At 41.5% G+C, this 14,619-nt stretch overlaps 1 protein-coding gene across 2 annotated transcripts in view; it reads left to right on the forward strand.

Annotated features, from left to right (window-relative positions):
* PARVB (parvin beta) overlaps window positions 1-14,619 on the forward strand; it is a 68,344-nt gene that overhangs the window by 47,002 nt on the left and 6,723 nt on the right. For both annotated transcript variants that reach the window (XM_064461039.1, XM_064461049.1), the window contains exons 7-12: window positions 1,541-1,599; window positions 3,298-3,317; window positions 5,051-5,112; window positions 8,472-8,540; window positions 10,247-10,348; window positions 13,023-13,095. In XM_064461039.1, coding sequence (XP_064317109.1) covers window positions 1,541-1,599; window positions 3,298-3,317; window positions 5,051-5,112; window positions 8,472-8,540; window positions 10,247-10,348; window positions 13,023-13,095 — 385 coding nt within the window. The remainder of the gene's footprint in view (window positions 1-1,540; window positions 1,600-3,297; window positions 3,318-5,050; window positions 5,113-8,471; window positions 8,541-10,246; window positions 10,349-13,022; window positions 13,096-14,619) is intronic.

Raw genomic sequence — 14,619 nt, forward strand, 5'->3', positions numbered from 1 at the left:
CCCTGTCAGATGCTTCCTCATTTTTCCATCCATGCTGTCATCCTGGCTTGTTTCACCAAACCTTCTGGCGCTGCTCCCATGGCTCCCGTGGGGAAACAGGATGAGATGTATGCATGATAGGGAAGCGAGGGGCTGTGAAGACATGTCCAGCTGGCAGCATCCAGTGCAGGGCCCAGCTCAGGCACGGAGCTGTAACAGCACAGCGATGGGAGACCACGGCTCCCACCATGCTTTCAGCCAGGCTCCCTGGGTGGTGGCTTGAGAAAGCAATGCTGCCTTCATTCATTGAGTAGGGAGTGGAAGGGCAGAAGTTCTTCCTACTGTTTTTTAGATTTCAATTTTAATTTCTTGGATTGCTTCTGGGGAAGGATGTGTTTCTTTTCAAAGCTGTTCTCCCTAATAAGTTCTTGTTCGGGGTTCAGCTGGTGAAAATGATTGAGATGGCATATGTGTACAGAGCTTGAGCCTGCGGGGCTGGTTTCCCTGCTTACGTGAGCTAGCAGCTTTATTAATCCTGCTGTAAGTCATTCTGACAGACCTGGTTCCTAGGTGGCTGCTGAGATTTGAGCTCTTTGTGTCAGCTTTTTAAGCGCAGAGAAGGGAGGAGAGAAATTCCTCCATTCAGACATTAGGCTATATCCCATAGTTTTGGAAGGGACCCACAGAGATGTTAAGAAAGTTTTTGACTCAAGTAAAAGCATTTGCAGCTTCTGAGAGGCACATGCCATGTCCCCAGAACTCTGGAGAGGCTCAGAAACATTTGACCCCACCTGTGCCAGGGGGCTGTGTCTGAACAGAGCTGAGGAAAATGTTATAAAGCTGTTTTGAAACTCAGTCTCACCACATGCTAACTCTCTGTTGGGTAGGACACTCCATAGTCATGCAGAAAATTATCCCAAGGAGAGAAAACCCAGTAACAAGGAAATACTATTCGTTGTGAAATCACTGGTTGGGCTTTTTATGTTCCCTACCCTTCCTTGGTGGATGTATTCCTGACAGGCATGTGGCTGGTGGCCTCAGTAACATGCCTGCTCTAGGAGAGCTGCCCTCATGCCCAGAGAGCTTTGCTGGCACACCTGAGCCCTGGTCTGAGTGCAGCCATCCGTGTTATTTCAGCCCCAGACCTCTCTGGAGAGCCAGGCTGCCAATTGTATCAAATTGTTGGTTGACATTGGGACACGAATGACTACCCTTGGGCAATTTAAGACAGGCTGACAAACTCCCTCTAATTTGTGTTCCAGGCATGATGTTGACTCTGGTCTCAGGAGGAGAATTGTTAGTGAGTTTGTTGGCCGCAAATATATGTATACACACACATTTCCCAAACATCCATTTGGCTGTCAGCCTCATAAATGCCACTGTTCTGCGAGTGAGCCCTCCTGTGTCAGCTATTTCACTTCTACCTCTGCAAAACTTAGCGAACGTGCTTTATCCAGTTTTCTCCTCTGGGATTCTGAAAGATGCTGAATGCTGCAGAGCCCCTAATAAGCTTCTCCTTTGCTAATGCCATCTCAGTTTCTAACTCCGTCTTCCTTTCCAGAAACGCGAAGGCCTACTTCAGACCACTCATGTTACAGAAGAGCTGACGACTACAACAGAGTAAGCACAAAACAGTTTATCTTCAGAGTGCATCTGTGGTGCATGATGTGAGACCATTTGCAAAAAAGAAAGAGGAACTTAATCTTCCCCCTGCCCCTGCTAAATTAACAAAACCCCTTAATGTACTGCTTTTTTAACTATATAGAAATAACTTGGTCTCTGGAAATATATTACAAAGAAGAAAAGGATCTTGACATTCTTGTGTTGCAGAAGCTTTTAACTCAATAGTTCACTGAAAGTGACCTTTGTGGGCCTGGTTTTTTTCCCCTGCCTTCTGGAGGTAGCCACATGTAACTAATTTCAGCCCAGTGCTGTTGCCTCTTGTAAGTGAAAGGCCAAAGTAGATACTTTGGGGAAGAATTAGTTTGACAAAAGACAAATTCTTTGAAATGCCTCCCAAAACTGAAGTGATACCTTGTTAAAATTGTAAGGAGAGATGATCTCTGTTTTCAGTAGTACCTCCGGACTAGAGCTCAGCAAAAGGAAACTAAATAAACAAACCTCTTCCCTCTCCAGTTTTTGCAACAGATTGCTTTGCTTTATGTTTTTACAGCCCTTTTTATAAGGAGAAGGCTAGACATGCACTTTGGCTGCAAATAAAAGCCGAGATTTTCCTTCGTGTGGCCTGAAGGCAGCTCTTCTAAGAGGGGCTTACATGAGCCCTCCTTCAGTTTATCAGTGTATTGGCTCCCTGTAGAGTTGGCTCAGCTTTCCATGACTTTGAAGATAAATGAAGTACCATGTGGCTAGCTCAGTGGGGAAGATCTTTCAGATGGAAATGCTCAAAAATGAGATCATAACATTTCTGTGTGGACATTAAAGATCTCATAGTGTTTTTTGTAGGATCAGAGCTCTGCCTCAGGTTTGTGGGCCAAAATTCCTCCCCTCACTCTTATGCTCTTGAACAATGTAGTTAGCTTGTCCTCTCCTTCCGATGTGGTTTGTAAGATGTAACCTGAGGAATGGGGTTTAGACATTTTTTAGCAAGAAAGATGTTTACAGATTTTCATGTGTGTTTATACATGTATTTTATTAACTTATTTAATATTACACAATATCAAGAGGTTTACTGTTTAATGTGTTGCATACCCAGATATAAGTGTAGCTATGGAAAATGCAACAGTCAGCAGAATTCAACATTCATTGAATACTTTCAAATTCCTCTGTGCAAATCAGGGCCTGATTCTCAGCTGATAAGCATCTGCATATGTCTGGTGATGTCACTGGCTGTGTATATAATTCATATGTGGCAGTTTTATTTACATAGTAACCAGATATGATGTATGGGTTTTTTTATTCAGAGAAAACAGATTAAAGTGAGATAGATAGCCTTGCTCCTCCTGAGCTGTTGGTGTAGCGTCTGATGACTATATTTGTGAAAACTCTACACAGAAGTACATTTGTTCATTCACTCTTCATCATAAAAATAGTTATGCATCAGAAATCACAATTATGTGTAAAACATAATTACGCACTTCCATTCATTTAAAATGTATCCCCCTGACATCACTGGTGGTCTGCTTGGTACATTGCTGCAGCATGTTGGGTCTGGTCTGCAACGTGCTCAGCCTCCTGACTAGGTAGGAGTGGTTAGCCCTCAGCATCTTGCAGGAAGAAGCCCATTAAGCCCATGGTCTTGTCTTTTCAAAGTGGTTATTCATGAACTAACCCAGTATTTTTGAATGCTCTGACTTGCAGGATGATGATGGGAAGATTTGGTAAGTAACAAAGTTGACTCTGAATTTTTTTTTTTTTTATGTTAGGCACAGAAATCTTGTCTGTTTTCCTTCAGCAGATCAAGATGATGGATTGAGCAATTCCACAGGGTTGGAATGTATTGTGGGGGCAGGTTTTGTTACTCTACACAGATGTGGAGCATAATGGGTAGGACCAGATCATCCAGTATACTGCTTGTGCTCTTTAGACTGGTCTCTGTTGATTTGTTTTCATTTGTAAGTAATTAATAGCAAAAACGCTGCACAGGACAATATTTCGTAGCACTGTTGTTAGTGGTTTTCAAGTAAAAATCTTTGCAACCCCCAGCAATAAAAGTTACACCTTCTTCATAATACAACCATTTAATTTATATATAAATAATACATGATAATTACTGAAGCAAAGATGTATGGTATGAGGTCTAAGAAAGCTCTGTTTATCTGTCTGCTTTCAGCAACCAGTCACCCCTCACTAATTCCTTTGCATGGAGTATCTTATCTCTTCCACGTTCATTAGATTTTAGGGTTTAGACCTTAGCAACTGTAGATCTGGTCTTCTAAACAAAACCCAATTTTTTTGGTGTTGCTGCTGAAAGACTTCTCTTTTTGCATTTAATTTTGTTAGTGGAATTAAGTCACTTCTCAGCGGAGAGATGTGGGCTCCTGCAAAGGACTGTGTGGTAAAGAACAAGTCATTTAGTTTCTGTATTGCCCAGTTACAATATGTGAACACATACTCTTGCAGAGTATTGCCATTAATAATTAATAAGGTACTCGGAAAATAAGTAATGTCAGGGGGCTATAGGAGCTAAATCTTTGGATACCAAAGGAGTTTGGATAATCAGTGTGTTTATTTATTTAACAATAGAGAGCAATTAAAATAAGTTCTGTAAATAGAAAGAATTTGAACTTGGAAAAACTGTTAAACACTTTGTTGAGAATTTTGACAGCTTAAAACCCACACACTTTTCCAGCATTTTTTATGCTTTCTAAAAAAAAAGTAACTGCAATGGGCTAGATTTCTAATTTTTTTCTTGTTTTACCTGATGATGACAGTTTTCATCCAAACAGCTGTGTTTGGAAAATTTCAGTCAGCCCAAAGCTGCCACAATGTGAAATGTTGCACTAAAAAATGTCAATATAGTAGATTTTAGATTGGATTAGATGTTGTTATACAATGCTTTGAAGGCCTAAACATAATTTAAATCTTCATACTGTACATAAGCTTTGCTCTTCATACAGTGCTGAATCAGATTTCACTCGTCTTCAGTTTTAAGCTGTACTGAAGTCAGAGGTACTACCAGTAATTTTAAATTAACTAAATTAATACCTGATTTTAACGCTGAGTGGTGGATGCAACCATAGCTATCGCTGTAGCTGTACCACACCAAAACCAGGTGATGTTTCAGTGGCTCATTTTTTAAGTTAGGATTGGGGCATAGTCAGAATTTGTTTCATTTTTCTTCCACCTACATATTTTGTGTACCATTTATAAATGGCAGAAAAGGGAAATCAGTGAATGATACGTTTATTTTCAGTTATCTCTAGAATTCCCAGGGCAGTTTGCTCTGGCATTTAGTTAGACATCAAAATAGGGTGCTAAGTTTTAGCTTGAGTTTCTGTTGCGTGGCTTTCTGAGAAAGACCTTTAAGCTTGGGACACATGATCTTCCCATACTTGACTGTTGAAGGTGTATTGATTTTTTTTTTTTTTCCTCCCCCCCACCCTAAAACCAGAGCGTGATGCCTTTGACACACTTTTTGATCATGCACCAGACAAACTCAGCGTAGTCAAAAAGGTAAAAAATAAAATTCAAGTTTTATTTCTACATTGCTTTTATTCTTATGCTTTTGGAATGATATCCAGAAAGACCTGGAACATAGCAGAAGAGGATTCTGAAATAGTGAAAAGGGTGTTTATACCCAAAGAACACCCTTTCAAAGCCAGTTGATACCTGGATTCATTCACTTCAGTCAGGCTTGTCTCATTACTCCAATTTATTGGCCATGGCTTTTCTAGGTAGCAGTGCTAGATTCAGTCAAAATGATGCAGGCTAGAAAAATCAATTCTGCAAAGTATTTGCAGTGGTACAGAACATTCTGACTGGACAGTCATACCTGCTTTTATATCCCAGGTGCTGCCCTCCAGCAGGGAGGGGCTGGGCAGTAGGCTCATGAGTGGCTGGCAGTGGTGACCCCTTCACTAGGCTCAATGGCAGCCAGAGTTATGCGTGTGTCTTCTGCCTCAGTATCCCCAAGAAGTGCTGCCTGTTTGGTTTTCAGGTCATTCTTGTACTAAAGATGATCTTTAGTACAGACCAGTTATCCCCAGGGTATTCAGCCTCGTGAGCTGGAAGACAGGGTTGGATCACAGAACAAGCCCCCCAATAATCCAGGAGGAAGCAGTTTACAACCTGCTGAGCCTCCTGGACTCACAAGTCTATGGGGTCAGACAGGATCCACCCAAGAGTACCGAGAGAGCTGGCAGGGGAGCTCGCCAAGCCACTCTCTATCATTTATCAACAGTCCTGGTTAACAGGGGAGGTCCTAGATCCCTGGAGGCTTGCCAATGTGATGCCCATCTACAAGAAGGGCCAGAAGCAGGATCTGGGGAACTACAGGCCTGTCAGCCTGACATCAGTACTGGGGAAGATCATGGAGTAGATCATCCTGAGTGCACTCACCAGGCATGTGCAGGACAACCAAGGTTATCAGGCCCAGCCAGCATGGCTTCATGAAAGGTAGGTCCTGCCTGACTTACCTGATCTCCTTCTATGACCAGGTGACCCACCTAGTAGTTTGAGGGAAAGGCTGTGGATGTTGTCTACCTGGTCTTTATTAAAGCCTTGACACTGTCTCCCACAGCATCCTCCTAGAGAAGCTGGTGCCTCATGGCTTGGATGGGTGTACTCTTCATTGGGTAAAAAATTGGCTGGATGGCCAAGCCCAGAGAGTTGTGGTGAATGGAGCTACATCCAGTTGGCAGCCAGTCACAAGTGTTGTTCCCCAGGGCTCAGTTTTGGGGCCAGTCTTGTTTAATATCTTTATCAATGATCTACATGAGGGGATCAAGTGCGCCCTCAGTAATTTTGCAGACGACACCAAGTTGGGTGGGAGTGTCGATCTGCTTGAGGGTAGGAAGGCTCTACAAAGGGACCTGGACAGGGTGGATCGATGTGCCAAGGCCAATTGTATGAGGTTTAACAAGGCCAAGTGTTGCATCTTGCACATTGCTCACAACAACCCATGCAATGCTACAGGCTTAGGGAAGAGTGGCTGGAGAGCTGCCTAGCAGAACAGGATCTGGGGGTGTTGGTTGGCAGCTGGCTGAACATGAGCCAGCAGTGTGCCCAGGTGGCCAAGAAGGCCAACAGCATCCTAGCTTTTGTCAGGAATACTGTGGCCAGCAGGAGTAGGGAAGTGATCGTGACCCTGTACTCGGCACTGGTGAGGCTGCACCTCGAATACTGTGTTCAGTTTTGGGCCCCTCACTGCAAGAAGGACATTGAATTGCTGGAGTGTGTCCAGAGAAGGGCTACAGAGCTGGTGAACAGTCTGGAGAACAAGTCTTATGAGGAGAGGTTGAGGGAACTGGGGTTGTTTAGCCTGGAGAAGAGGAGGTTGAGGGGAGACCTTATCGCTCTACCTGAAAGGAGGTTGTAGTGAGGTGGGTGTTGGTCTCTTTTCCCAAGTTACTAGTGATAGGACAAGAGGAGATGGCCTCAAGCTGTGCCAGGGGAGGTTTGTGTTGGATATTAGGAAAAATTTATTTACTGAAAGAGCGGTGAGGCATTGGAAGAGGCTGCCCAGAGAGGTGGTGGAGTCACCATCCCTGGAGGTGTTCAAAAAACATGTAGATGTGGTACTTCAGGGCATTGTTTAGGAGGCAAGGTGGTGTTGGGTTGACTGTTGGACTTTATGATCCTAGAGGTCTTTTCCAACCTTAATGATTCTATGATTCTGTCTTCCATAGGTGGAAGATATTTTCCACAGTACCCTGAAATTTGGTTCACCCATAAATAAGTTTGCTAAATATAACGCTTTTACAGAAGTCTTACTTTTGTCCCAGTGCTCTTACTTAACACTAATTCATATTAGAGTCTCTCACTCTGTTGCCTCCTCCAAGGCTGAACATCACTGTATAGCACACCTATCCAGACATATTCTTGACATGGCTCTTTGTGCTAGACAGAGCGGAGGGGTAAAGAAGATGTCGATCTCTGCCAGCTGTTGTTAGTTTTAGAGCACACACAAGGAAGAGACTCCACGTTGTTCCCTTGGCTAGTTCCAACATGGCTGTTAAGTTTTTAGAACACTCTTATGCAAAGATCGATGTTCTAGTTTGTCCCTTCGCTTCCTATGAAACAGAGGATGCATGCCTTTAAAATAATGCTTTGAAGTCTCTGGAAGATTTTGTCTTTCCAGTCTGAATGTCTTCTAGAAGAGTGTTTTAAAAGTTGATAGAGAATTAAGTTAACTCTATCCACACAATAAAAGTGTTAACACCCAACTCTGTGTCTCTTTTGAAGTGTTGTAAGCAGGCTGGCAGATCTCTCTGCTTCAGTACATTGGCACATCTCTGGCTCATAGTAGCAGGATCTTGCATGTCTGCTTCCTGTGGGAATAGAAAGGCCAGACTTGGGTTACATCCTGACTGTAATTTGCTAATTGATATGTACACATCACTCCAGAAACAGAGGTGCGTGCACAACAGCGTACTGTTGGCATCTTCTCTTGGGATTCTTAGCTCAGTGCTGCTGATGCCATGCTCCCAGGCAGTGGATCTTTTCCAAGAACCTGAAGAGATTAGTGTGGACAGTAAATGCACCTACTGCTTGCTTCATCCTCACAATGGACCCACAAGAAAACCAATGTCATCACAGCTTTTTCCCAGGACACTAAAGGATGCTTTATGTGCTAGGAAAAATAACTAGTAAACTGTATGTAATAGCACCATCTGGTGACTTCTGAAATATGGTGCAACAAAAATGACTATACGACTGAGTTGTTTTCAGTTTTATGTACTTATTTATACAAAATCAAGTAGCACATATGCAGATTTATTAAGCTTAAGAAAAGTCTTAAAAGATTATGTTAACCCTTTCACATTGGCACTGACTGTAGTGTCTAACATCACTCATTCTGCTGTTTTTTGTAGTCTCTGATCACCTTTGTGAATAAACACTTGAATAAACTGAATTTGGAAGTAACAGAGTTAGAAACCCAGGTAGGAGACTTTGGCTTTTTGTATATAATCTAACTGTTTAGGCTGCAAATCTAGGCACTCACTCCATAAAACCTTGTTATGGAACTGTTTATCTTTGGGCATGTTAATTTATGGGATCAGCGCTCTGGCTTTAAGTAGCAATGACATTCACTGATGCTTGCTTCCTTTATTCATGTTTACCTGTACTTTATATTGCTCTTGATTTGTATTATAACGTGAAATTCTTGGATATTTAATAGGGACATATTAATGACTGTAGAATATGGCTAGATTTCAGGGTAGCTTGTCTCTCGGATCAAAGTGGAGTGCTGCAAAGCAGTTGCTATAGTTATGGGTGGATGGTGGGTTGTGTCTTTTCTAGCTGTGAGGGTTCGTGATGAACTGGTATAAGCTCTTAATAGCTGGCTGCCTGGGGCTCTCGGGAGGCATGTGGACTGCAGTGTGCAGTTCATCATAGACATATCAGTGCTGGCTTTGATCACATCAAAGTGGGACTGGAAACAATTTTGCTGTTGAAGCAAAGGCCTTCATATTCCTCTCTTTACCCTGCTATCTTGTGAGCACATGCACTGCGCTTGCTTCTCAGCAGTGTGGATTAGTGACTCAGAGCTCCTGTACTGCGGTGGCTTGACTGCCAGTGGTATCTAGGTTAGTTTGTTTAAAGCTAGCAAAGGTGACTGTCAGTGACCACCATCTGCTCTGAGGAGTTCTCTGTCTCTAGCGCCGAACTGGGTACCAAATATGCTTCGAAGCCTTAAGTAAATGTAGTTCTCACTTTACAGATAAAATTAAGCAGTTTTCAGGCATGGGCTTGGCTAAGCAGGAGCAGATGTTCTTTTCAGAGTTCACTGAACTGTGGAGAGATGGTTATCATATTGTCCTGGCAAAAAAATAAGCATGGCATCTAGAGAATTATACCAGGAGTATAGGTAATTGGTTTGAGCCTGGCTTAGTTTAATACCAGTCATTCACTCCTGTTTTATAGCTTTGCTGAAATAGATGGGTGACTGGATCTGATCCGTCACAAGAAATTGTTGCTTAATGCCTTGGAAGTACCCAACAATTTGTTTTTGAAAAGGTTAGAGGATGTCACATACTCCGTATCAGGGTCACAAGTGAGAGGTCTGTTAGAAATACATATTGAAATACATAGAAACCGTAGATAACTCCCAGGTGAATTGCTTTTAATTTCTTCTGCTTAGAGCTATTTACTGTATATAAGTAATTTAGTCATTGGCACATAATCTTGCATGGCTTAATGCTATAGCAATAGCTGATGGGCCTTCTTGTTTTGCTCAGGAAGTGAGAGTAGGGGAAATAGCGCTGCCAGATGTAGGGAGAAAGCCTTGTATCCTGTGGTTTTTTCTTCTGAGAACTGACAAGAAAGCAGCTATATCAACAGGCTCTTAAGAAAAGACTGATTTAGCTTGCTCAGCTGCACTGGTGATTGCAAGGGTAGAGGTGAATCCAAGCAGCAGATGAAACAAAGTCCTAAATGCGTGTTACACTTGCTGTCAGTTCCTTGCTGTGCCTGAAAGGAGCAGTCTGTGACTCCTGAACCATCTTACACTTCTGTGCTAGCAAACAACAGTGGTAGAAATCAAAGTACATAATTTGGGCCAAGCATTCTTTGTTCTGCTTGTTTATGAACACTTATTTGAAAACAGATGCTTTCACGCAGGAATGTAATCCTTATTTCTATTTAGTTTGCAGATGGTGTTTACTTGGTTTTGCTTATGGGTCTCCTTGAAGACTATTTTGTTCCACTTCACAACTTCTACTTAACACCTGAAAGTTTTGATCAAAAGGTGGGTAGAAGCTCCAGATTATATTCTTTTTGCTTTGTTACCACATGATATTTTCCAGTCATTGTGTCCTTTCTCTTTGTGCCCAGTAAATCAGAACCTGGTATATTTTTCTTTTCAGAAGCTGTAGCAAAGGTGCATTGGCTGTGACACTTGATAGTTAATACTACTAAAAGTTGCTTGTGAAATGAATGGGTAAATTCCCATAGTTAAGGAATAAAGGTATTCTGTTACTAGCATCAAACAACACATAAAGCTCATGAATATCCAGAATTAATAAGTCAGTAATAGGTGGTTTGTACTGTATAGTACTTAGCATAATCAAAGTGATTTATTAAATTGTAGTACTGCCTGAATTGTTTCTGTGAACAAGGATGCCTTATTGTCCTAGACAGCAGAGCTGATGCCTGGCCTTGCCTAGTATGTACTACGTAAATAGGCAAGAAAGACAAAAGGTGAGAAATGGGAAGCCATAACCAAAAATTTGCCTCTTTCTGTAGTTGCTCCTGGACATGTGCACACATCTCTCTATATTCAGTGCCTGGTCTCAGGATACTCTGAGCTGTTTGTGCTGGAGTAATGCATCTGCTCCCTGCTTTTTTTTCCTGCCAAGTTCTGCAGTGGAGAGGATGCAAGTATTGTGTTGGCTGAGCTGGAGCAGGAGATGGTTAGGTCAGGAGTGGACGCTGGCAAAAGTTAAAAGATCAAATGCTTTGTAAGGCTCGGGCTGTTTAAAATGGTGGTGTTTTCGTAATGACTTCAGTGGAGATTGTTGCTGTCAAACACCCCTCAGCAAAGGTACGCGTTTTCTAAGGGTGGAGTTCATCATCGGTAGAATAACCCAGCTTTACCTGGGTGGATCATACCAGCACTGCAGGAGGAAATTGAGCTGTACCAAATGAGCACTGTTACAGACCCAGGCTAGCATGCTGAGCCTGCTGGTTATAGGTTATACAGGGTTTGCTGACTTCCTCAGGAGGTGACTAGTTGCTATTTTGGAGCTTAAAGGGGTTCCGTGAAGGCAGGCAGTCAGGCTCCGGTAAGAGAGGCTTCTTTAGATGTTAAGTTTGTGGATAGGATGGGGATTCGTTCATTTTGAATGTTGTATATTGCACAGGAACTTGATAGAGCAGTGGGAAGATGGTTATCTGTTATGTCTTATACAAGCTCTCCTTTATAGATTTATCTTGCTTTTTTATCCTAGTATCTTGAATTTTCACCCTTGTAGAAATACAGGATGCTGAGATCTAGACAGCACCTGTTCAGTTATGATTTTGTCATTAACGGTTTAAATTCATAAAGATTATCCAGTATTCCTGAAGTAATGGTTTTGTGTAGACTCTGCAATGAGGAAATGGGATTTCTGAATCAGTGAAGGAGAGGTAGACTCTCTGTTTTTGGGAAAGGAGAAAATATTTTCATTTAGGAATTGATTGGTTTTGTCATAATGCATGAAGAGGAACTGTGGCAGATAAAACAAGATTAATGAAGTCCCAAGCAATAACTGCCAGTGAAAGGGGCCTTTCTTCCTTGTTGTAGGGGAGCTTTGTATGCGTAACTCCCTGATTTTCAAGATGAGTAGCTTTAATTAAATCTCTCCCCCTTGCTTTGTATCTCCAGAACTGTCATTTGCAGTAACAAAAATGCACAGAATTCATAATCGAAATTACCTTGCTTAAATTTCAGTAAGCATGGACAAGAAAACTGCTATGCAGCATATATTTAAACCATAATGTTTGCTCCTCAAAGGAGAGATTAAAAGAAGACACCTACTTTCTTGCATTTTTCCTTTTTGTCCATTTTCTTTCCTCTGACTTTTTGTTCATGTGTGATCCTTGGTGGCTTGTTCAGGAAGCTCTTTCTGTACAGTTGTGCCTAGCTTGTTTTGCAAGTTCACTGCACGGTCTATATAGGAACTGCCACCACCAAGCATTTTTTTGAAGCATTTCCTTCATTAGAGAAACTTAATTTGACTTTTACCTCTGTTTTCAAGTAGAGGAAGCCAAAGCACCCAGGAGACTAAGGAATTAGCACAAGGTTATGCAACAAGCAGCCTGGCTCCTTGATGATGTGATGTTGATGTTGCTTGATATGCAGCTGCTAATAATGCAGAAAAAACCTGATGTTGTTTGAAAATAATTCCATTTAGTGTCCTTGTTTCTTCTATTTTTCCATACCCATATGTATTTTCTCATCTCTGTTCAGTTATGTCACTTCTATTACATCCCGTTTTTTGTGGATGGCAAGTGATCTCTTGCCTTGTAGTTGGAAATGTTGGTCTTGGGTACAGGCAGGAAGAACTCAACAGAATGCAGCTTTGTTGTAGTTGTTACTGGAAGCTCTCGGGCCTCTGCCAAAGAGACTGAGATCAGAGCTTAATGGGGTTTCCCCTTCGTGTGTCTCCCAGTCACATTTTTACACTAGAAATTTTGAAATCTTAAATTACTTCCATTGTATCAAAAAGTAAATATTTGCCATATGATGATACAAGCTTTCATTTCTTAGTCTTTCATATGTACTTTCTGCCATGCTTAAACATGTAAATGTTTAATATTTATTTAAATAGAATTATCATTCTTTATGTCAAGTATAGAGACGATAAAGCATTTTTAAAATGTTATTAAAGGTTTTTAATGCCTATATAACTTCAAGATTCTAAACACTTCACCTCTTTCAGGTCCATAATGTTTCCTTTGCTTTTGAGCTGATGCAAGATGGAGGACTGAAGAAACCAAAAGCTCGCCCTGAAGGTATGGACATGCCATGTGGCTTTAAACTGGATGTAAAGACATAATAGCAGGTGCATTTCAAGTGCAACTCCATTTGAAGGCAGTAGCAGTAATGTGACGAAGTGGAGCTGTAAATGCGGCCCTTGACAGTTTTCCAGAGGATTAATTGTCTGTGTCTGGAGTATATCCTTACCTGTGATCCTGTGTGAAACTGATTCACTGATGTGTACAAGTTTAGCTTTAATGAATGATCCAAGAGCTCTTCAGTGCTATATTATAAATTCAGTTGGTATGCTCAATAACAATCCAAGAAAGAAGCTTTTCATGGTCTAATTCTCATAATTCTTACAATTAGCACTAGTTTGGACTCTTGTGATCAGATTTCAGTGACAGATAACTGAAAGGCATTTGTTCTTTTAGGAGAGCTGGTAGCAAACTCTCTTCCTGATTTATGTGGACTTGGGAGTCAGAACTGAAGAGTGTAAAAAATGAATTTTTCCTTTAAAGTCCCTGAACCTTGAAATTAAATAATGATGAGGTCTGCATTGTTGTGATAAAAAGAGGAATTCAAACTTTATGACTGCTAAATGAGCCATTTTTATTCCTGGTATTACAAACTACATATGTGTTAGAGGCTTCTGCAGAGCAAAGAAAAATGAGGAGCCCCCAAGAAATGTTCAGTCTGACTTAAAATGAGACAAAGAGATGATAGTAAATACATTAACAAATGGTGGAGCTGGTCATAGTGGGGAAAAGAGACAAAAGACAATATTAAATGCATATCTATCCTGTTAGTGCTGGTCTTTTAAATTTGGGGATGAAAAGTGCCTCTGAAGGATTTGGTGAAACAAGGCACTGACTTGGGAATGTAAAGGAGTGGTCTGTGTATTGGAGCTGAGTCGGTGGGTATATGAGGAGGACAAGGAAACTGGAGAAACACAAATGCTCAATGAGGAATGGCAGGTTTTTGAGTGGAAGGGTTAAAGAGATTGCAGTAGGAGACCAGGTAAGCTAGATAAGCCTGTTTTGAGAGAATGTTAAAAACCTAGGAGAAGGCTTCTCTAGTTGAAAGCTTGTCCTTTTTTTGTTTTGTTTTCATCAGTTGATCTAACAGAGGAGATTATCTATTCCCATAAGGCTATCATATCCTTACGCTATCCTGAGTGGTGGAACACTATAGCAGATCTTTTGTTTGCTCTGGACAAGGTGTGTAGATAGAGTGAGCAGCAGAATATATTTAAGTGTTTTACTAATTGAAAATTTAATTATTAATAGAAGTTAGAGAGCCAAACTAGCTCATAGAACATCCCTTTTTGCTTTTTGCTGCAGCAGGATGTACAGTCTCTGTGTGTATTCCTTCCTCTTCTGTGTGTGCACCCATTCCCGGCAGCAGTAGTTCACAGCTGTTGGAGTGAGTGTGCTCGTGTGGTGTCTGTGTGGCTGGAATTGCCTATAAAACTGACTGTTGGTCTTGAAAAGCTGCTCCTGTGGAGAGGATAGTAACATCTTGGGCTTTGCTTGTCACTGTAGTTTCATCAAATCCTC

The sequence above is a fragment of the Phalacrocorax carbo genome, chromosome 1, assembly GCF_963921805.1.
Source record: "Phalacrocorax carbo chromosome 1, bPhaCar2.1, whole genome shotgun sequence".
In the NCBI taxonomy this organism is placed as follows: Eukaryota; Metazoa; Chordata; class Aves; order Suliformes; family Phalacrocoracidae; genus Phalacrocorax; species Phalacrocorax carbo.